This window comes from Canis lupus, chromosome 6, assembly GCF_011100685.1.
Source record: "Canis lupus familiaris isolate Mischka breed German Shepherd chromosome 6, alternate assembly UU_Cfam_GSD_1.0, whole genome shotgun sequence".
NCBI classification, from domain to species: Eukaryota; Metazoa; Chordata; class Mammalia; order Carnivora; family Canidae; genus Canis; species Canis lupus.
In genome coordinates this window covers 10,134,777-10,157,089 of record NC_049227.1, presented here as the reverse complement: position 1 = coordinate 10,157,089, position 22,313 = coordinate 10,134,777, and the positions used below count along the sequence as shown (strand labels likewise).

General features: G+C 43.5%; 1 protein-coding gene and 1 long non-coding RNA gene across 7 annotated transcripts; one reads left to right on the top strand and one right to left on the bottom strand.

The window, feature by feature from the left end:
* Positions 1–270: 270 nt before the first annotated feature.
* LOC111096213 lies at positions 271–6,916 on the bottom strand. 3 transcript variants are annotated; one of them, XR_005360576.1, is made up of 4 exons: positions 6,773–6,916; positions 5,863–6,028; positions 2,627–2,702; positions 271–923 (listed from the first exon to the last, which is right to left on the bottom strand). It is a non-coding gene; the product is annotated as an uncharacterized LOC111096213 (long non-coding RNA). The 3 variants fall into 3 exon arrangements; XR_005360578.1 differs by lacking the exon at positions 271–923 and adding an exon at positions 931–1,122; XR_005360577.1 differs by lacking the exon at positions 5,863–6,028.
* Positions 6,917–7,082: 166 nt separating this feature from the next.
* On the top strand, positions 7,083–21,145 carry ZNF789 (zinc finger protein 789). 4 transcript variants are annotated; one of them, XM_038539414.1, is made up of 6 exons: positions 7,083–7,305; positions 10,819–10,891; positions 15,764–15,901; positions 16,313–16,414; positions 18,072–18,185; positions 19,826–21,145. In XM_038539414.1, the coding sequence occupies exons 2-6, from the start codon at positions 10,885–10,887 to the stop codon at positions 20,836–20,838; spliced, it is 1,374 nt and encodes a 457-aa protein (XP_038395342.1). In that variant the 5' UTR covers positions 7,083–7,305; positions 10,819–10,884; the 3' UTR covers positions 20,839–21,145. The 4 variants fall into 4 exon arrangements, with proteins under 4 accessions (XP_038395342.1, XP_038395343.1, XP_038395344.1 ...); XM_038539413.1 differs by lacking the exon at positions 7,083–7,305 and adding an exon at positions 8,104–8,153 and having other exon boundaries at positions 15,775–15,901; XM_038539415.1 differs by lacking the exon at positions 16,313–16,414 and having other exon boundaries at positions 15,775–15,901.
* The last annotated feature ends 1,168 nt before the right edge of the window (positions 21,146–22,313 follow it).

Below are 22,313 nucleotides of genomic sequence, written 5' to 3'. Positions count from 1 at the left end.
AGTTCAAGGAAGTGGGACAAATTCTAGTAGGATCCAGTTATTACAAGGAAAAACCCAGCCTTCTGAATCTTTCTCCTATGTGTTTCCTTTTTTTCCCTCAGATTTTATTTAATTAATTAATTTACTTGAGAGACAGCAAGAGAGAGGGAGAGCATGCACAGAGGGAGAAGAAGAAGCAGACTTTCCACTGAGCGGGGATCCCTGACAGGAGGTTTGATCCCAGGACCCTGAGATCACAACCTGAACTGAAGGCAGACACATAACCGACTGAGCCACCCAAGCACCCCAAGACATTTGTTTTAAACAAATGTTACTGGATAATTTTGTTGGAAAAATGTTAAATTTAAATCCATAACTTCTACCACATATCAGGTTAAACTCCAAATAGATCAGAGAGTTATGTATTAAAGAGGCAGAAGAAACAGAAGTAGCAGAAAGGGAGAACCCTGAGGACGGAAGGGATGAGAAGGGCGGGGAGAGGAGGAAGAAGAAACCAAAAACATGATGAACTCATTTCTAATCTGGGAACAGAGATGTATTTCTAATGATGTCTCAAAATCCAAAGTCTATACCTCAAGAGGAAAGCATTCACATACAATTATAGACAGTTCACTCACAAAATACAAATGAAATTGTAAAAAAAAAAAATGTAGTGGAGGAATTTTAAAAAAGAGTTGGTTTTACTGAATGATTCATGAATTGGGCACCATCCCAACCAGCAACAGAATGGAGCTTCAGAGGGCTACAGAAGGAAAGGTTTTGAAAGGCAGAGAGGATGTGGGACAAGGAAGTCATAAGTGAAAAAAAACCCAAAAACCTTCTAGCAAGATAACCTTCATTTGGGGGACAACAGAACCTGTTAGAAGCATTGCTTCATTCCTGCTGACCAGAATATTCCAGACTGACAGATTAGGATGACATTCCTGGGAAGGTCAAAAAAAAAAATGAGGTCAGGTATTAAATCTTGGTATGGTGTTGTAGGTTTGAGATAGGGACGCTGAAGGACTCCATAAAAATCTGCTTACCTGCTTTTTTTTTTTTTTTTTTTTCTCCTTTACCTGCTTTTATTCTTGCTAGGACCTGCACCTCCATCCCACTCCACACAGGCCTCAGAATGTCCTCCTTGTAAGGGACAAAGAGCTAATGATTTCTTTAGAATAGATAACAACTAAGGAAGGACAGGTGAGAATGACCAGAGGAAGCCTTTGTAGAGGCCACTTTTAGGCAAACAGGCTTGAGCGATGGATTGGAGAAAGGGCCTATGGCAACCCCCTGGCTGAACTCAGGCCCATCAGACAACCCACCTGAGAATATCCACTGGCCCTAATTTACCAATGGGCTACTTATGACCTGGCACAGACAGTTAACAAAAAAGGGGAAATTGCCCTATGTTGCCACATCTCCCCACCTTCCCCCTTTAAAAACCACCCCCATCCACTGTCTCCTGACAGCCTCTGCTTTCCTATAGTGCCCACTGTTCCCTTGAGGTGTATTCAACAAACTTCTAGTTCCTTTGTTTTGCCTCAGGCGAATTCTTTTATGGCCCCTGTCCCAGGCTTCCACATGATCTTCGCCCCACATTTGGGGGCCCCTATCTCATTGGACAGACACTTCTTTAGACACCACAGCCATTATATGCACATTCCAGACCATGGCACTCGACATCTCGAAGCCAAGGCCCCTGGCTCCAGACTTTGTTCTGACCCCTTCCTAGATGCCTAAGGGGACATGTTCACCAGACCACTGTCCTCAGTAAAAACCCACAGACCCTGAATAAAAATGAGTCTCCCTCCTTTCCTTTCTGATTCTCCCACTCTACCTGTACTCTCTCTACACCTTCAGTAAACTCTGCTTTCACTTCCTGCTGGCTTGTGTTTCATTTCTATCCTACATGCAGCCAGGGAACCCATGGCTGGTCTTGAGGGACCCCCTCTGGGTCCCTGGACTTGGCCTGCTGTTGATATCAGGTTTAACTCAAGTGACTCCATTTTGGGCCTGTTGCTTTTTTTTCTTCTTCCCTTTTTTTTTTTTTTGTTTAGATTTTATTTAATTATTTTGGGGGGGAATCCTTGAGTGGCTCAGCGTTTTAACGCCTGCCTTTGGCTCAGGGTGTCATCCTGGAGTCTCGGGATCAAGTCCCACGTCGGGCTCCCTGCATGGAGCCTGCTTTTCCCTCTGCCTGTGTCTCTGCCTCTCTCTCTCTCTCTCTCTCTCTCTCGTCTATCATGAATAAATAAATAAAATCTTAAATTATTTGGGGGGGGGAAGGGGCTGAGGGAGAGGAAGAGAGGATCTCAAGCAGGCTCCCCACTGAGCACACAGCCAATGCAGGGCTCAAACTCGTGACCCTGAGATCATGACCTGAGCCAAAATCAGGAGTCGGTCGCTCAACCAACTGAGCCACCCAGGCACCTCTGTTGCTTCTTTTTAATAGAATTGAAGTATATGAAAATTTTAAGTGGATTTGTAATAAAGGAAATGCATACTAGAACTATTCTGAGTTTCCTCTTCTGGCCATGATGCAGTTACTAAGACTGGACTTACTGAACTCATTGTAAAAAACTATAAAACCAGACACAACATACAAGAAGATGTTTTTAAGATTGGAGACAAAAGGAATACAGACCTGTGATCCCTGAAAAAAAGGCATCTTTTATGCCACAGTGCAGAGGATGAAGAGTCTAAACAGACCATAGCAGGCTCTGTAAGATGAGGAGACAGAGATTTGAATTCAAGGAGGTGGAGGCGGCGTGCCTGGGTGGCTCAGTTGGTTAAGCATCTGTCTTTGCCTCAGATTGTGATCCCAGGGTCCTGGCGCTCCCTGCTCAGCAGATGTCTACTTCTCCCTTTCTCTCTCCTTCCACCTCTCCCTCTGCTCATGCTTGCCCTCTCTCTTTCTCTAATACATAAATAAAATCTTAAAAAAAAAATAAGGAGGAGGAAGTAGCTGGGATTTGGGTAGCAGAATCCTAGGGAGCCAAAAGCTACACAGAGAAAATCTCTAGAAATTTCTATAATGGGTCCTCTTGAATCTGTTCCTAGTAGAATCAAATGCCAGGCAAAGAATGACTAGGAAACTGTAAGCGAAATAATTCTAAGTTCACACAGAGCTAGGAGAGGCTCATGTCCTGACTGCCATAATTAGTAAAAGTATTAAACTAGCCCTAGAGGACATCAAGATTTTCTCAAGCTTTCAAGCTAAGGTCACATTCTTCTTGGGGTGACTCATCTTTACAAAGCTTCAAAACAAGCTTTGAAAGAGTCAAGTTGATCTGAAAGTAATATGAACTGTCTTAAAGAAAAAAATTTTATTCTAGTAAAATATATATAACATAAAATGTACCCTTTAAATCATTTTTAAGTGGACAGCTCAGTGGCTTAAGGACATTTACACTGTGTGCAACCATCACAACAGTACATCTCCAGAACTTTTTCCATCTTCCCAACCTGAAACTCTGTCCCCATTAAACATCAGTTCTCCACTTCCCACTTTCCTCAGCCCCTGGAAAGTGCCTTTCTACTCCCTGTCTCTATGAATTTGATTACTCTAGGTCCCTCACATAATTAGAATCATACAATATTTGTCCTTGTCTGTCAGGCCTATTTCACTTAGCATCACATACTCAAGGTTCATGCATGTTGCAGCATTTGTCAGATAATTTCCTTCCTATTTAAGGCTGGAAAACATTCCATTGTATGGAAACACCACAATTTGTTTATCCATTCATCTGTCCAGGACACTTGGCTTGCTTCTGTCTTTTGGCTGTTGTGACTAAAGCTATTATGAACATGAGTGTACAATTATCTGTTTGAATCACTCTGCTTTCATTTCTTTGGGGTATTCCCCCAGAAAAGGGATTTCTAGATGGTATGGTTCTAATGCTTTTAAAGGAAAACAACAAACTGTGGCACTCAGTGTAAAACTCATAATGTCTGGCATCCAATCAAAAACTAATAGGTATGTAAAGTATCAGGAAAATGTAATCCCAAACCAGGAAAATAATCAGTCCATAGAAGCAGATCCAAAAATGACAGACATTATGGAGTCAGGAGACAAGGACTTTAAGTGGAGTGGAATGTGGGGATCTTACAACCCTGAGATCATGACCTGAGCTGAGATCAAAAGTAAGGAGTCGGATGCTAAACTGACAGGGCACCCAGGTGCCCCAGGAGACATGGGCTTTAAAATGATTATGATCAAGGACTTAAAAGAAAAAAAAAAAAAAAGGACTTAAAAGAAACAAACATAGTGGGGTGGCTCAGTCAGTTAAGAGTCCAGCTCTTGATTTCGGTTTGGGTTATGATCTCAGGGTTGTGAGACTGAACTCCTAGTTGGGTGTGGAGCCTGCTTAAGAGTCTCTCTCTCTCTCTCTCCCTCTGCCTTTTCCCACTCATTCTCTCTCTCTACAAAAAGAAGGAGGGAAGGAAGGAAGGAAGGAAGGAAGGAAGGAAGGAAGGAAGGAAGGAAGGAAGGAAACACAAAAGACACAAATATAATGAAAAGAAAAATACAAGGTCATAAAAACAAATAGAACTTCTAGAGATTAAAAAAACATCTGAGAGTATCAGTGAACTTAATGAAAGAGTAGCAGTGGAAACTATTGTTTGTATGATTTACAGTTAGTAATCTCCTCCCTGTAGTAGTCCTTATCTCAAGCACTGGGAGATTGAAAATTCTCCTTTTCCATTCCCAATATGTTAGTATAGCCCTTTATCCTCCAGCTCTGTGTAGCTTCAGCTATCAGTAAATATCCTGAGAAGGAAACTACCTCTGAATTTGAGGTCCCCCATGTCTTCAATGTTGTCATGTTAGCACAGCCTAATTTTTCAAAAGCTCAACTGGTTTTTCCTGTATGAGATCAGCAGCCCTTTGCCTGGACCAAGCCCTAAATACTTTGAGTAACATTTAAATGTGTAACATTTGAAATTTAACAGTGCCTAGAACATTGTAGGCCCTCAGTAAATATTAAATGAATGAATGAATTTCATTTTATTTCCTGATTCTCTTAATTTTCCTTTAGAAGTTCAAACTGCTACAACAGAGTCACTGAATACCTGCGTTCATCTAAAGATGTTTAGAAACTGAAGGTTTTCTCCTTAATGCTTTAGGAACATTTACTGTGGCCGAGCATTGTTCTAAGCATACTAACTCATTTAATATGGTAGAGAATGAGCAGAAAGTGGCCCCCTCCTCTGTATTCCCCCCTTACCTGTGGGGGAATACATTCCAAGACTCTCAGTTGATGCCTGAAACTATGACTAGTACCAAACCTTATATACACTATGTTTTTTCCTGTACTTACACTCTTAAAATTTCACTTTTTTTCTTAACGTTTTATTTACTTGAGAGAGAGAGACAGAGACTGTGAGAGAGAACACAACCAGGGTGCAGGGGCAGAGGGAGAGGGAGAAGCAGACTCCCCGCTGAACAAGGAGCCTGACGGAGGACTTGATCCCAGGACCCTGGGAACATGAGGTGAGCTGAAGGCAGACGCTTAACCAACTGAGCCACCCAGGTGCTCCGATAAAGTTTCATTTATAAACTAAGTATGGTAGGAGATTAACAACGACGACAATAAAATAGACCGATTATAACAATATACTGTAATAAAAGCTATGTGAATATTGTTTCTTTATCTCTGTCTCTTAAAATATCTTTCTTTTAAATTAAATATTTTATTTATTCATGAGAGACAAAGAGAAAGAGAGAGACGCAGGCAGAGGGAGAAGCAGGCTCCATGGAGGGAGCCTGATGTGGGACTCGATCCCCGAACTCCAGGATCATGCCCTGAGTGGAAAGCAGAGCCTAACCACTGAGCCACCCAGGAGCCTTCTCAAAACATCTTATTGAACCATACTCACTCCATCATCACTTGTGATGATGTGAGATGATAAGATGCCTATATGATGAGATGAAATGAGGTGAATGATACTCGCTTTGTGATATAGCCTTAGGCTACTATTGATCTTCTTAGGATATGTCAGAAGGAGGACCATCTGCTTCTGGACCGCGATGGACCTTGGGTAACTGAAAGAGTTGAATGCAAAACGGAGGATAAGAGAGTATGAGTACTCAGAACAACCCTTAAGATTCATAGTACTAGTCTCCTTATTTTACATATATGGAAACTAACATACAGAGGAGTTAGTTTGTCCCAGGTCAAACACGTAGTATGGTGTTAGTAAAACAAACACCCCATCCCTCTTTCCCTCTGCGTCTGTTTCCAGTGTTTGGGCCAATGGAAATCAAGACTTAAAGGGCGATTTCACACAAGGGTTGTTGGTTTTTTTTTTAATCTGTTACTTTTTTTTCTTTGCTAAACATATGGAATCCTATCAAAGCGTAGTCTTCCTATCAATTACAACTAATTGCCACTGATGGGATCCTTGGGTGGCTCAGCGGTTTAGCACCTGCCTTCAGCCCAGGGTGTGATCCTGGGGTCCCAGGATCGAGTCCCACATCGGGCTCCCTGCATGGAGCCTGCTTCTCCCTCTGCCTGTGTCTCTGCCTCTCTCTCCCAGTGTCTGTCATGAATAAATAAAATCTTAAAAAAAAAAAATGCCACTGATAACTAGTCCTGTACTGCTTTAAGTAACATTCATGTAATTTCCGAATGACAGAATTTCAGATGAACACCTACTTTTCATATTTTATGTTAAATAACAGCTATGTATCATAATTCATTAGAGTCCACATCCTATGTTATTCGTCTGGGAGGGTTGTGTCCAGGGCTAGCTCTCTAAAAAGTTGGTCACTCTCCACTACACTCACAAGAGGAGCTTTTAGAAATACCCAGGTGCACGAGGGCCCACCCCTAGAAATTCTGATTCAGTGTGGAAGACGACGGTCTCAGCAGCAGAGGCTCTTTAATGCCTTCAGGTGGCTCGTACCGGACATTCCCGACTGCTCGACAGAGCGGGAACTGGCGGGGGCGGGGCCTGGAGATCACGTGGCCCAGCCGGCGCCCTCGGAGGCCGTTGATTGGCCCCGAGCGGAGCGGCGGGTGCGTGAGACCGGTGGCTGTGGCTCTCCTAACCCGACCAGAGAGTTCCGAAGCCTCCGCGCTTCCTAGAAGGTACACCGGCGGGGACGCTGGGCTCCCCGCGGGCGCCTGAGGGCGGGCAAGTGGCGCGGGGTTCTTCCGCGTTCGCGCCCTCAGGTAGGGGTCCGCGGAGGGGGCCGACCGTGCCACCGGTCCCGCCTGGAACCTCGATAAGGGGAGCCCGGCGCCGATGGCCGCAGCAGGTGGACACTGAGGACTTCCTGGAGGAGGCGGCGCGCGGAGGGTCGGAGGCGCGGAGCAGGTGTGGAGAGAGGAGCTGGCGTGATGGGAGGGGTGGGTGGCCCCGCACGGCAGGTGTCCGGGGTCGGCAGACCCTCGGGCGGGAGCCCACAGGGCACGTACGGAGCGTCTTCCTGAGGACGTCAACTTGTGAATATTTTCCGTGGTGTCAGGTCCTCAGCATTTAAGGAAGGGCAAGGGCATTCATTCCGATGAATGAATGAATGGCCGCTGAATACTGTGGTTTGGTTTGGCTTGGTTTGGTTATAGGGGAAAAGGAGATGTGATTGAACGTTTCAGGAGTTCACATTATTGGGAAGTGGCGTTTTAGGTTCTGGCTTCCAAATGCACCAGGCTCACGGCAGACAGTATAGTTTAGGTCATGAAAGGGTTGAGGTCCCTTCTCCAATCTTGAAGCCATCAGTCAGGACCTTTTTTTTTTTTTTTTTTTTTGAGTACCTCCTTGCTTGAAGAGCATCTTTCAAATGTTTTTAAGGAACGTGAATGTTGCATGAGACTTTCTTAAAAATGCACTTACAGAAAGCAAGGTTTACTGTGGCAGACCGCGCGCTCGCACACACACACACACACACTAAATAGAAAGAAAAGAAAAGAAAGAAAGAAAGAAAAGAGAAAGAAAGAAAGAAAAAAGAAAGAAAAAGAAAGGAAAGAAAGAAAAGAAAGAAAGAAGAAAGAAGAAAGAAAGAAAGAAGAGAAAAAAGAAAAGAAAAGAAAAGAAAGAAAAGAAAGAAGAAAGAAAGAAAAGAAAGAAAAGAAAGAAAGAAAGAAAGAAAAGTCACCTGTATCCCATCACTTGCGAACGCCGGGAGACTAACAATATTGATTCTACGATGTTAAGGAAAAACCAAGGTGCAGACCACATTTTTTTTTAATTATTATTCTTTTTTTTAAATTTATTTTTTATTGGTGTTCAATTTACTAACATACAGAATAACCCCCAGTGCCCGTCACCCATTCACTCCCACCCCCCGCCCTCCTCCCCTTCCACCACCCCTAGTTCGTTTCCCAGAGTTAGCAGTCTTTACGTTCTGTCTCCCTTTCTGATATTTCCCACACATTTCTTCCCCCTTCCCTTATATTCCCTTTCACTATTATTTATATTCCCCAAATGAATGAGAACATATAATGTTTGTCCTTCTCCGATTGACTTACTTCACTCAGCATAATACCCTCCAGCTCCATCCACTTTGAAGCAAATGGTGGGTATTTGTCATTTCTAATAGCTGAGTAATATTCCATTGTATACATAAACCACATCTTCTTTATCCATTCATCTTTTGTTGGACACCGAGGCTCCTTCCACAGTTTGGCTATCGTGGCCATTGCTGCTATAAACATCGGGGTGCAAGTGTCCCGGCGTTTCATTGCATTTGTATCTTTGGGGTAAATCCCCAACAGTGCAATTGCTGGGTCGTAGGGCAGGTATATTTTTAACTGTTTGAGGAACCTCCACACAGTTTTCCAGAGTGGCTGCACCAGTTCACATTCCCACCAACAGTGTATGAGGGTTCCCTTTTCTCCGCATCCTCTCCAACATTGGTTGTTTCCTGTCTTGTTAATTTTCCCCATTCTGACTGGTGTGAGGTGGTATCTCATTGTGGTTTTGATTTGTATTTCCCTGATGGCAAGTGATGCAGAGCATTTTCTCATGTGCTTGTTGGCCATGTCTATGTCTTCCTCTGTGAGATTTCTCTCATGTCTTTTGCCCATTTCATGATTGGATTGCAGACCACATTTCGATCCACCACCCGTAACTGTGAAACCAAAACTCAAACTGTCCTAATTTCCCCAAAGTGCTGACTCTCCTTCCACGAAACTTAAGCTGTCTTCTTGTCATGGTGACCTTGTAGCTTCCCAGGCTGTAGCTAGAATCAAGGAAACTTGTGCAATGCTCCTATTCTAAAAGGGTTGTAAGTTTCTATTAAGCAGTCACAACAGAAAACAAGGTACTTCCTCATTTCATGTGTAGGGATGGAGAAATAATTTTCTTTCTTTGTTCTTAGCTGAGACCTCAGCACTGGCAGGAAAAGATTAAGAGAAAAACAAATTTATTAACATGGAGTGGCTTAGAATTCAGACCTAAATACCCTTTTTTTTTTTTTTTTTTAAGATTTCATTTATTTATTTATGAGAGACACAAAGAAAGAGGCAGAGACACAGGACAGAGGGCAAAGTCCTGCCTAATGTCCTGAACTGAAGGCAGATGCTGAACCACGAGCCACCCAGGCATCCTCCTAAATACTCTCTTAATAGGGAAAGAGGAGAGAGGATGTAGGCCTCTTGGAGGAGAGCAAATGATTTTTAGGAAAGATGAGTGGGTCTTTAGAGGAGCAGACTGGAGGTCTGATCGTTTATGACAGTTTGTCTGAGTGTCGATGTGTCATCTCGTCTCGTCTCCTATGACAGAAGTCTGTCTTCCCTGGGAGGGGAATTTAAGACAGCTGAGTTCCTTTTGAGGGATCTGTCTTTAAGCAGATAAGGGGAGTTCAGAGAAAGCCTTTCTTTGTGTTTGTTTGCCACTTTTCAAGTGCCTACAGCACAAAATAATCATGGGTGGCATATTCTGCTACCCCTCACACGCTTTATGAACTGAGCAGTGGCAGCTGATGGCTCAGTCTCTTTATACATATGGTTTTGAAGTCTCCTTGTTTGCTGTTTGTTTCTCATTCCATGAATATTCATATCAAGTAAATCTCTCTGAATACTCTTTGACAATGGTTGCTTCTTTGTATGTAACATGTAGCCAGAACTCTCACTGCCCTAAAGTCGTTTTTATACTCTCTGAGCTGATCCTGTGGGATGAAGAAATACATGAACGCCTCCCTATGGAACTCCCCCCAAAAAGAGAGCAAACGAAGGCTCTTCATTCAGATCCTGCTATAGCAAGGGAGTGAGCCACCATCACCTGTTTGGCAGAGACTCAAAGGCAGGTGGGGGAAAGCTTCATGGTGGGAAAAAAAGGAAAGCTCGGATGTGTCCAGTTTGGAGGTTGTTGACTTGGGAAAGCTGGGGGCAGGTTAAAGAAGTAGAAGTGGGACATCCTGTGTGGTTGCGTAGGGGAATGTATTAGGCTTTCTCTGTTGGTCCTAGATTGTAGGAAGGAAGTCAGAATTTAGGATAAGCTGGCAGTTACTGATCCAATCTCGATGTGGGGCTGATTGCTGCCTTTGTTTTGGTTTGGGTTCTGGGCCGGTTGCTGCAGATTGTGGGTCAGAGTTCTGTTTTTATCTATGGTCTTGTCTCTTTGGGTATTTAGTCTTTCAATAGGGTGCTATAGAATGTATTCCAGGGAGTAGGGGAGGGCAGGGCCTTGGAATAAAGCTTTAGAAATTAAGCTAACTTCAGAAATGCTTGAAAAGATTGTTCTAGCAGCTCCTTTTGCTTTATCACCTATTTCAGCATCAAACGTGGTGACTGTAACCAACTTAGAATTTTCTCTCCCAGGGCTGCCTGGTGAGAGAGCTTTAAACTGGAACTAGCCTTACTCGTTATCTTTTTTTCTCTTTCGGTTCAGCCTGATGGCAGTGATCCTGCCCCACCTCGGAGACCAGGACTTGGAAGGTGTATTCCTGGCAGCTGGATGGAAGGTGAGCTGGTCTCCTCCTTGTCTTCCTCAGGACAGTCCCTGCGGCCAAGCAGTGGCTTGGACTCCTTTGTTAAGGTCGAGCCATCTTTATTAATTTGGGGATTCTTCCTTCTTGGAAGGTGTGATGTAAAGAGCTTGAACTCTGGGGTCAGACAGGTTTAAATCCCGGCTTTGTTTTATTTTATTTTTTAAAGATTTTATTTATTTATTCGTGAGAGACAGAGAGAGAGAAAGGCAGAGACACAGGCAGAGGGAGAAGGAGGCTCCATGCAGGGAGCCTGACGCGGGACTCGATCCCGGGTCTCCAGGATCACACCCCAGACCGAAGGTGGTACTAAACCGTTGAGCCACTGGGGCTGCCCCTGGCTTTCTTTTAGATATGTTACCTTCAGCCAGTTACATAAACTCCTTGGGCCTCAGTTTACTTATCTGTAAATGGGATAGTACCACTTACCACAAAGACCTGTGAGTATTAAGTAAGACACTTCCGGGTGGCCCAGAGGTTTAGTGCCTGCCTTTGGCCCAGGGCGTGATCCTGGAGTCCTGGGATCGAATCCCACATCGGGCTTCCTGCATGGGGCCTGCTTCGCCCTCTGCTTCTCTCTCTCTCTCTGTGTCTCATGAATAAATAAATAAAAATCTTAAAAAAAAAAGGCATTTCCTAAAATCAGTGGATAATACTTTGCATACTATCTAGTTATATTTTAAGCACTCTGCAAGTTTTAGATACTGTTACCATAGTTCTGTCAGTGTTACTGTGTTACCAGATACTATACTTTATGCTGGGAGGTAAACTCTACCTGAAGGAGTTTACAGGTTTTGTTTTTTTGAAAAGTAGATCTGTAAACATATTCTTGCAATACAGGGATAGTTTCTGATTTGCTGGTATTGAAGGGTCCAAAGGAAGATTAGTTATTGAATTTGTAACATTATGGAGGATGATTATAAAAAGTTGAGTTTAAAAATAAGGAGACAAGTTAGGAAGCCAACATAACAGTTTTGAAAGAAAGGTCAACAGGAGGGAAGGAATTGGAGTTATTGCAGTTTGGCCGTAGTGCTCCAGGGTGTCTGCATTTTCTGAGGAGTCCCAAAGCTCTGGCTGCTTGCCCACCTTCTGGCTTCATCTCCAGCGTGCCTTGATGGCCAGAAAGTCTGCAGTGCTCTTCCGTTCCTCTATTCTTGCCTCTTCTCTCTGTACAGAGGCAAACTCACATATTCGGATTTTGAGACGGAATGAAAAACTCCTCTTCTCTGTGAAAACCTCCCTGACTTCCTATAGGAACTGTATTACTCTTCCCTGTGATCCGAGGAGGCGGGAGTAGGGGTGCTGTGGAGCATGTGCAGAGGTGTGAAGAGGCATAAACCAGATGGTGCCTTATGGAGTGACTGGAAGTGAGAGTAGTCTTCTCCCGGGACCTGGTCCAGTAAGGGAAGGAGAGAGAGCAGAAACCAGAGGGGAAGGCAGGCACAGGAATGTCTTTTTAAAGATAAGAGAGGTCTTGGGATTTTTGCTGATAAAGGGGAAGGAGTTAGAGGAGAAGTGAGTGTTTAGGAAAAACTCTCCTGTGTTTCTCTGGTTTCTACCTTCATGTTACATTTCACTTTGGATACCAGACATGTTGGGGTTTGTCCCACACATCAGGCAATTCTGTGAAACCACCGGGGTTGGGGGGGGCACTGCAATTTCACTGAGTTTTGACACTCTCTATCTAGAGTTAGCATCAGACCCCACAGGGTAAGGGCCCGGTCTGATAAAACTGCCCCTCCTCCACTTCTGATGCCAGCAAATTGCAAGTCCAGGTTGTCACCTGTGCCTTGACTGGCTGTATATTTAGAGATTACCATGAACCCCTCCTTCGATTAATTTACTAGAGTGGCTCACAGAATTCAGGAATACAGTTTACTTACTGGATTACTGGTTTATTATAAAACGCTATACCTGGGAACAGCCAGACAGAAGAGGGGCACAGAGCTTCCATATTCTGAGTGTGCCATACTCCCAGCACTCCACAGCCTCACCAATTCCGAAGCTGTCTGAACCCCATCCTTTTGGGTGTTTATAGAAGCTCATTACATGGGCTTGATTGAGTAAATCATTGACCGTTGATGACTGATTCGACCTCCAGCCCCTCACCCTCCTCTGAATTGGGGGTGTTCAAATCTCCTAATCACAGGGTTGGTTCTCTTGGCAGCCAGCCTGCCATCCTTGGGGCCTTTCCAGAGATCACCTCATTAACATAATCTCAGGTGTGGTGAAAGCAATTTGTTTTGAGTAAGGAGACACTTTTACCTTCATGACTCAAGCTATTTCAGAAACCAAGGACAAAAGACCAAATATGAAGAGATGCTCCTGCTCTTATCCCTTTAGCCCTTAGGAATTCCAAGGGTTTTATGAGCTCTGTGCCAGAAATCAGGATGAAGATTGAATATGTATTTCTTTTTTATTTTTTTTGTACTTTTTTTTGTATTTCTTTTTTAAAAAAGGGTTTTATTTATTTATTAGAGAGCACACGTGAGAGTGGAGAGGAAGGGCAGAGGGAGAGGAAGAGGGTGAAAAGCAGACTTCTCACTCAGTGGAGACCCTGACTCAGGGAGTCATCGTCGAGCGGAAGGCAAATACCTAGCCACTCAGGTGCCCCTAAATATATACTTCTTATTAAAAAATCACAGTATCACAGGGGAAAGACAATAAAGTTCTAGACAAGGAAGAGTCCTCATCACTGGGTTAAGACCCTGGGGGAGACACAAGGGAATGGAAGCAGAGACAGAGAGGGAGGGATTAGTAGGAGGACAGCTTCTTTCGTAGAGAGGGAAAAGAGAAAGGGATGAGTGAGAACATAGGTAATGCCTGGCGGGGATGGCAGGGGAGGAATTAGGGAGCATGTGTCCTGTGGGTTCTTTCCTGGGACATAACTGGCAATGCCTTCTGGAAGGGAGTGGTGGGCTGAGCCATGTGTCCTCCTAGCCCCCTCTGAGTACCTCCCATTGGATTGTTACCTTGTTGACTTCTCCATCTTTCCTCCTGGATGGTTTACTCCCTAAGCAGGGACCAGAGCTGCTATAGAATCACACAGATTGTGCATGTAGCAACTCGAGGGGACCCCATTCACACAGGTGTGATGTGAACGGTATTCTGTAGGGTTGAGCCTCGCACAGCCTGAATAACTGTATCCTGTGGCCTCAGCAGGAGCTGGAACCTTTCTTGAAAACTAGCAACTTACTGGTGCCCAATAAATGTTCCTTCAAAGAATGAGGGTGGCAAACGTGTAGAAGACCCTGGGGAGAGGATCCCTGGGTGGCGCAGCGGTTTAGTGCCTGCCTTTGGCCCAGGGCGCGATCCTGTAGACCCGGGATCAAATCCCACGTCGGGCTCCCGGTGCATGGAGCCTGCTTCTCCCTCTGCCTATGTCTCTGCCAATCTCTCTCTCTCTCTCTCTCTCTCTCTGTGACTATCATAAATAAATAAAAATTAAAAGAAAAAAAAAAGACCCTGGGGAGGAAGAGGAGGGCAAGAGTTTGGGGCAACATTAAAGGCTATGAAACTGAGTGTATAGAGATAACTCTGTGGGAGATTAAGCCATTTTAAAAAAGATTTTATTTATTTATTTATGAGAGACACAGAGAGAGACAGAGACATAGGCAGAGGAAGAAGCAGGTTCTTTGCAGGGAGCCCAATGTGGACTCAGTCCCCCGACCCAAGGATCACACTCTGAGCCAAAGGCAGATGCTCAACTGCTGAGCCACCCAGGCATCCCAGATTAAGCCATTTTATTCCCCGGTGCTTGCTAACCTTCCATAGAGCATCAGAGAATGTCAGCTGAGATATTCAGGGCAGCTCTGGTAAAAGGAGGGATATTTGGAATGGTGGTGGAGGGAGCTTGAACCCATAGCCCTGGAAGTCAGGCTTGGTAGGGAGGAAAGAGGGGCCATGATTGCCCTTAACCTGCACAGAGAGCCCCCATGCTCTATAGTTTCTCCTAAGGGAAGGGAGCATAGTGGGTAGACACTAGGCCTCTGCTCCAAGGGCTGCAGTAGTGTGAGGCACCTTCTATTCTTGGCCCACAGGAGTTGAACACAGTTGCAAATGGAAACTTCTACCTTATATATTGTACTAAACAGAGGATACCTCTGATGTATGCTCCACCCTCTCCTACTTTGGTCTATGCCCTTTGAGGCTGACCTTTGTATGCCATCAATGCGTTGTCTTACCCTCTGGCTTCCAGTTGGTTCTTGACAATGGGTCGAAGGGGTCAGGGAACCAGAAACCTGGAGGAAAGTGGTGTCAGGTTTTATTCCCAGGGCATCCCTGCTGTGGGATGACAGTGGCTGCAAAGCCCCAGTCTTGCTTCCTCTCCAACAACTTTCTGGATTCCAATAACCCCTCCTGTCTTCTTCCCCATCAGAGCCAGCCCCACACATGTTTCAGCATGCCTTGTTGGTTTCCACGAAGCCCCCTTCTTTGAATAGTCTGCATGCTACCCCATCTTCAGTGACCTCATTTGAATGTGCCATCTCTTTCCGAAGGGAACCAGGGCAGAAATATATTGTTAAAGGTGATATTTTACAAGAACAGGGTCAGCAAGCTGACCTGGACCTGGTAGTCAGATTTTACTGGAACACAGCCATGTCCATTCACTTCCCTATTGTTCCTGGCTGCTTCTGTGCGACCTCCACAGAGTTGAATAATTGTAGCAGAGACCAAATCACCTGGAAAGCCTAAAATACCATCTGGCCCTCTACAGAAAAAGTTTGTCTACCCTGTGGTACAGAAGGAAGAATGAGCTTGGCTGAGTCCCTTTACCTCTTCAGACCTCACCCGTAGAATAATAATGATAGCTCACAAAGTTATCATAAGAACCGAGCTTGTAATCAGTCTGTTTTCAGGAGTTGTTGTCCTTTGATGACGTGGCCATGTACTTCACCAGAGAAGAATGGAACAGACTTGACTGGGCCCAGAAAGACCTCTACAGAGACGTGATGCTGGAGAACTACAGAAACATGATCTTGTTGGGTAATGACTCAGCTTGAAGATTTGGCTTTGAGTGTCTATACAAGTCCTCAGTCCCTTATTTGCAATTCCAACATCAGAGAAACTCCAAAAACTAGTTTTTTCATGATTTATTTGGCTGCAAGGCCCAACCTAAAGTCATCAGGTGGTAAAACCTGATCTTTTCCTATGGAAAGTTATGTATCATCCTGATCTTTCTCACTTGGTCTTTGTATCTATTTGTTTAGCATCAGAAATACCAGTGTGTTTAAGGGTACAGCTCCTACCCCTGTTGGGGGTGGTATGTAATAGAAACTATACACACTAAGTGTACATTTTCCAAAATCTGGGAAAATTCTGAATCTTGAAACACATCTGGCCTCAAGATTTTCAAATAAGGAATTGTGGACAATGAATAGTTTCCTTTTATTTTAGAGGTCAGAGATGCTTACTCCATCCCCCCACCACAATCTGCATCCTCCACATCTATAAGACCTGTAGCAGCTGAAAAGATTATGACTGATTTGGATTCCAAAGGTTAGCTTTTTTTTTCTTTTGAAAAGTCTTTTTCTGTCTTCTCTCTGGAAATGGGTTCCTGCCTTGTTGGCAGCCTCACCAGGTGTCCAGGAAATGATTCTTAACTGACTACATTTCTGAACCTTCTCTGTTTCTCTACTCTGGGGAGCCTGCCTTTGTCTTATTCCAATGCAGTCCCCTGTGGGCATTTCCTTAACAAATAGCTTGCTTTTTGGGGCCACAGCTTTGACCCCCACACTGACATTCTTGCCACAGTCTTTTTTTTTTTTTTTTTTTAGATTTTTTATTTATTTATTCATAGAGACACAGAGAGAGAGTGAGAGAGAGGCAGAGACACAGGCAGAGGGAGAAGCAGGCTTCATGCAGGGAGCCCGACGTGGGACTCGATCCAGGGTCTCCAGGATCACGCCCTAGGCTGCGCTAAACCGCTGCACCACTGGGGCTGCCCTCTTGCCACAGTCTTGACTACCACTCGTGGGATTGTCCACCCACCTCTGGAGTTTTTTATGTCTATTTTCCTTGTAAAAGATGACAAGAGCAGACTTGAATACATAGAAGGTACATGGAATTATGACAGGGAGGGGAGAATATTTGAGGATAATGCTGTTTATATTTTGGAAGATTTACTTCCAGTTTTTCTCCCACTATGCTTTAAAAAAAATGTAGCTGAACATATTCATTGTATAATTCTATAATTTATTTAAATCTTAACATTTACAATATCAGCATTTTCCCTATGCTAGTAAAAGCCTCCATAAATATAGGAAATGAGCATAATGTAATTCTGTTGCATGATCTATGATGTTTAATCATTTTTCCATTTGGGGATACTTAGTTTGGCTTTTTTTTGTTGTTGTTGGCTTGCTTATGCCTTCATCATTTTCTATATTATAATGTTAGAATGGATGTTTCTGACCATAAATCCTTATATGAATTCCTGACTCTTCTCGAATATACAAAATTTTGGTGTTAAAGGGTACAGGCACTTTTAAGTCTCTTTGTATTACCGAATGACTTTTCAATAACAGAGTAGGAAATAAAAATCCTCTGTAGGCCCACTGCCCAGAAATTACCCCTGTTAACATTTTGGTTTACTTTTTCATATATATATACTATATATATATAGTTATGTTACATATAACATATAGTTATGTACATATACACACACATGTATAGTTTTTAAAAACAAAATTTGGATCGTACTCACCTGAGTTTTGCATTCTGCTTTAAAACATATAGGGAACATTTTCCTATTTTAATATTCTTGAATACATGGATTTCTAATATCTGCCTAATACTTTTGCCTTCACTACATTAACATGCCATGCTGTAGACATTGCTCCGTTGATGTTTACTTTAATTCCAGCAATGCATTGGTACAACTCTGCTGAACATCCTGGATTAATCTTTGTCATAATTGTTCCATAGGCTGTATCTCTAAGAGTGAAATGACCACATCTAGAGGTGTGAATATTGTTGAGGCTTTCAGTAAAGATTGTCAGATTTTCAGAAAGACTGTGCTGAATTCTCTTGTCACCAGCCCTTTTGATTATTGTCCTTATCTGTTTGCCACTGTAGACCCAAGGGAGTTAAGCTGAGCTCTAGGACATCTCTCCATAACTCACTAACCACATCCCGTTTACTTCTCCATGAGTAGGATTTCAGTTTCCCAAACCTGAGGTGATCTACCTGCTGGAGCAATGGGAAGAACCATGGATCCTGGATCTTCCAAGAGCTGGGACTAGGAAGGCTACCAGTAGTGCTTGTCCAGGTGGGTGAGGAAAGGACCTAGTCGAGTGGAAATCCTGAAGAGGCAGGAAATAAAGCCCATTGTGTGCCCCAGACACTGAGCCAGGTGTTTGGCATATATCCTCCCATTTGTTCATCCCTGCTGCCTTCTGAAGGTACTACGTGTGACCATTAGCTCCATTTTCCAGATGAAGAAACTAAGAGAATCAGGGGCATCTGGCTGGTTCAGTTGGTAAAGTATGTGAATCTTAATTTCAGCGTCATGGGTTTGAGCCCCATGTTGGATGTAAAGATTACTAAAAATAAATAAGTATACTTTGAAAAGATTCAGGTATCTGTCACCAGTACATTAGTAGTTGGGATTTGATTTCAAGTCTGCAAAGCTTATCCTCATTCTTTTACAGTAGAGTGCTTCTCTGAAGCAGCAGGTCTGACAGCTCTTTTTTTTTTTTTTTAAGATTTATTTATTTATTCATGAGAAACAGAGAGAGAGAGAGAGAGGCAGAGAGGCAGAGACACAGGCAGAGGGAGAAGCAGGCTCCATGCAGGGAACCCGACATGGGACTCGATCCTGGGTCTCCAGGATCAGGCCCTGGGCTGAAGGCGGTGCTAAACCACTGAGCCACTGGGGCTGCCCAGGTCTGACAGCTCTTATGCCAAATTAGATATTCCTTATTCTACCCTCATTACTTATCCTTCCTGTTTTCTCTTGTTCCATTGCTTTTATTTTGGTTTTCATATTCCCATGAGGTTTCTTGATATACTTTTTCCTACTTACTGTGTCCTGATTGCTGCTTCTACCTTTTTCCATATCCTTCTGCTCCATACTTTCTCACCCTCTACTCTATTGACATTTTGGGCTGGTTAATTCTTTGTGTGGGGAGCTGTCCTGTGTATTGTAGGACATTTAGCCGTATCATTGTCCTCTACCCATTAGATTTGAGTAGCACCACCCCAGTTGTGACAACCAATGTCTGTCTCCAGACATTGTCAATATCCCTCAGGAGGCAAAATCACCCCTTGTTGAGAACTATTGCTGTGGTCCATTGGCTTTTGTATCTACTTTCCTCTGGTTCCTTTTTTATTTTATCTTACACTCCCCATTTAAAAAAAAATATTTAATTTATTTATTTATGAGAGACACAGGGAGAGGGGCAGAGACATAGACAGAGAGAAGCAGGCTCCTCAAAGGGAGCCTGATGTGGAACTCGATCCCAGGACTCATGCCCTGAGCCAAAGGCAGACGCTCAACCACTGAGCCACCCAGGCATCCCATTACATTTTCCATTTTTAAGGAGTTGTTTCTCCCAGAATTATTGAAAACATGCTTGTCTAGAGAGTATAAGATGCTACCTCTCCTACATTTATGTGACCCTACTGAATACCCAGAATAAGTTAGCTTTCCATTAGTGGTGATGAGGTTGTTCAGTTCTCACTTCTCTGGCACACACTTGTGCATTTTTCTGTTGGTTAGTTGATGTCCAGAACTCTTTCTACTATTGAAGCCAGGAGTCCTATGAAGAATCAGAATGTAGTGGGATGATATAACTAACCAAGCACTTCTTAGCTTCATTCAAGTATCTTAGAGTACATATAGTTGGCTTCTTTTTTTCCCTTCTGCAGAGGACAGGTCATTTTTCTGTTTTCTTCTTATTTGATTAGGTTCTGAAGCTAGATGCAAGATGAAAAAGCCAACTCCAAAGCAGAAAATTTCAGAAGATGTAGAGTCCTGTAAGACATCAGTAAAGCAGAAAATGGCCAAGAGACTTGGAGAAAAGTTACATAAATGTAATGAGTTGGTGGACATTTACAGACTCACATTCCCTACTATTGGTGATGAATGTCACAAGGACTTCCTTCAAAACCTCCACCTTATTCAAATTCAGAATGCTCAAACAAGGAAGAAGCAGGGCAAATGTGAGGAGAATGGAAAACCTCGCAATCAGAGATCATTCCTTTTGCAGCATAATAAGCAAATTCTTACAAATGCAAAATCTTATGAGTGCAGTGAATGTGATAGAGTCTTCAGGCGTCAGGCTAATTTTGTTCGACATCAAAGAGTTCACACATCAGAGGATCCCTTTGAATGTGACATATGTGGGCAAGCCTTCAAACAGAAGTCTACTCTTATTGTCCATAAACAGTGTCACCCTCAAAAAAAGCCATATAAGTGTCATGACTGTGGAAAATTTTTCCGCCAGATGGCATATCTTATTGAACATAAGAGGATCCATACCAAAGAAAAACCCTATAAATGTAGTGAGTGCAAAAAAACATTTAGTCAGAATTCAACCCTTATTCGACATCAGTTAATCCACAGTGGAGAAAAACCCCATAAGTGTCTTGAATGTGGAAAAGCCTTTGGTCGGCATTCGACCCTTTTGAGCCATCAACAGATTCATACTAAACAGAACACTCACAAATGCAGTGAATGTGGACAGTCCTTTAGCCGAAGTGTAGATCTCATTCAGCATCAAAGAACCCATACCAAGGAGGAATTCTTTGAATGTAGAGAATGTGGAAAAACTTTTAGTTTTAAGGCAAATCTTCATCGTCATGAGGTCATTCATACCGGAGAAAGACCCTATAGATGTGACAAATGCGGAAAATCTTTCATCTGGCGCACAAGCTTTATTAAGCATCAGGGTACTCACAGACAACAGATACCCATGTGATACTAACTGGAAAAAGACCATTTTGGGGATCCATGGGTGGCTCGGCGGTTTAGCGCCTGCCTTCGGCCCAGGGTGTGACCCTGGAGTCCCGGGATCGAGTCCCATGTCAGGCTCCCTGCGTGGAGCCTGCTTCTCCCTCTGCCTGTCTCTCTGCTTCTCTCTCTCTCTCTCTCTCTGTCTCTCATGAAGAAATGAATAAAATCTTAAAAAAAAAAAAAAGACCGTTTAAGGACCAAACCTTACCACTCTTGTAATTATGTGTAACTTCATTGTTTTATGAAAATTATTAAACAGGAACTGAAATGGTTTTGCTGTGGAGACCCTCTTTGTGGCTAACCTGGCTGTCGACAAGAATTAATAGAATGTAATAAGCAGTTGTCTGGCCTCCCTTGAGCTCCTCATACTTTCATGACCCCAAGCTAAGGTGGAAGGGAGGCATAAAAACCTTGTGGTTCCCTAGGTTGGAGACAATTTGATGGATTATGAACAATGTGGGAGTGCTTTTCTTACCTCTTATAAAACTGGGGGAGAAATGTTTTTAAGTAAAAGAATGGTGTAAAAAAATGCTTTTCTTGGTTTTATATAGAAAAATTAGCGGATTCTACATTGACTTTTTTAAAAAATATTTTATTTATTTATTTATTTATTCATGAGAGACAGAGAAGAGAGAGAGAGGCAGAGGGAGAAGCAGGCTCCATGCAGGGAGCCCGACGTGGGACTCGATCCCGGGTCTCCAGGATCAGGCCCTGGGCTGAAGGCGGCGCTAAACTGCTGAGCCACCCGGGCTGCCCTACACTGACTTTTTAAAAGTAAAATAAGGGCTACTCACCAGTAACTAGTGAGTTATTAAGAATTACCAAAATTTGGGTGCTTGGCTGAGGAGTGTGAGTTCAAGCCCCACACTGGGTATGGAGCCCATTTTCTTAAAAATTACTAAAATTTATCCATAGATTAGTGTGCTACTGGATTCTGTCAGTTGTTAATAGCAGGTGCTGTTGGGTCCCCTGCCCTCTGCTTACCCCGTTGGGCTGCATCTGACTTGCACTGTGTGTCTCTTGGTCTGCAGGCTTTTTCTAAAACCACAAAAGGCCACTGCTCTGTAGGGTAACTAGCACATCTTGGGAGCAGGCCTCAACTAATGCCTGATGGGAATTTCACAAATATGACCCTCTCTCTCCCCTTGGGTGAAATATCTCTAAAGCATGTGCTTTACCCTTGTTTTCAGTTTTGCCATGGGATTATGCATTGGTTCATCTTGCAGCTGGCTTTCTTAGTGGTTTTCTGTGCTGTGTCTCCTATATTTCCCTGCCAGTGTTTCAAGAGAGCTTGTGCTCAAGTGTCAACTATAGTCCTTGAGGAGCATTAACTCTTTGTTTCCAGTTATTCCAAGCACATTCTTACATCCAGGTTACATAGGTTGAGCTGACCACATGACTTCCCTACAGCTCACCAATAGAAGAAACCCACTCGAAATT

Coding starts and splice junctions, on each gene's coding strand:
- ZNF789 (XM_038539413.1), top strand. CDS start 10,823: ATGGCAGTGATCCTGCCCCACCTCGGAGACCAGGACTTGGAAGGTGTA. Junction 10,892..15,774: donor TCCTGGCAGCTGGATGGAAG/GTGAGCTGGTCT, acceptor GTCTGTTTTCAG/GAGTTGTTGTCCTTTGATGA. Junction 18,186..19,825: donor TACCAGTAGTGCTTGTCCAG/GTGGGTGAGGAA, acceptor TTATTTGATTAG/GTTCTGAAGCTAGATGCAAG.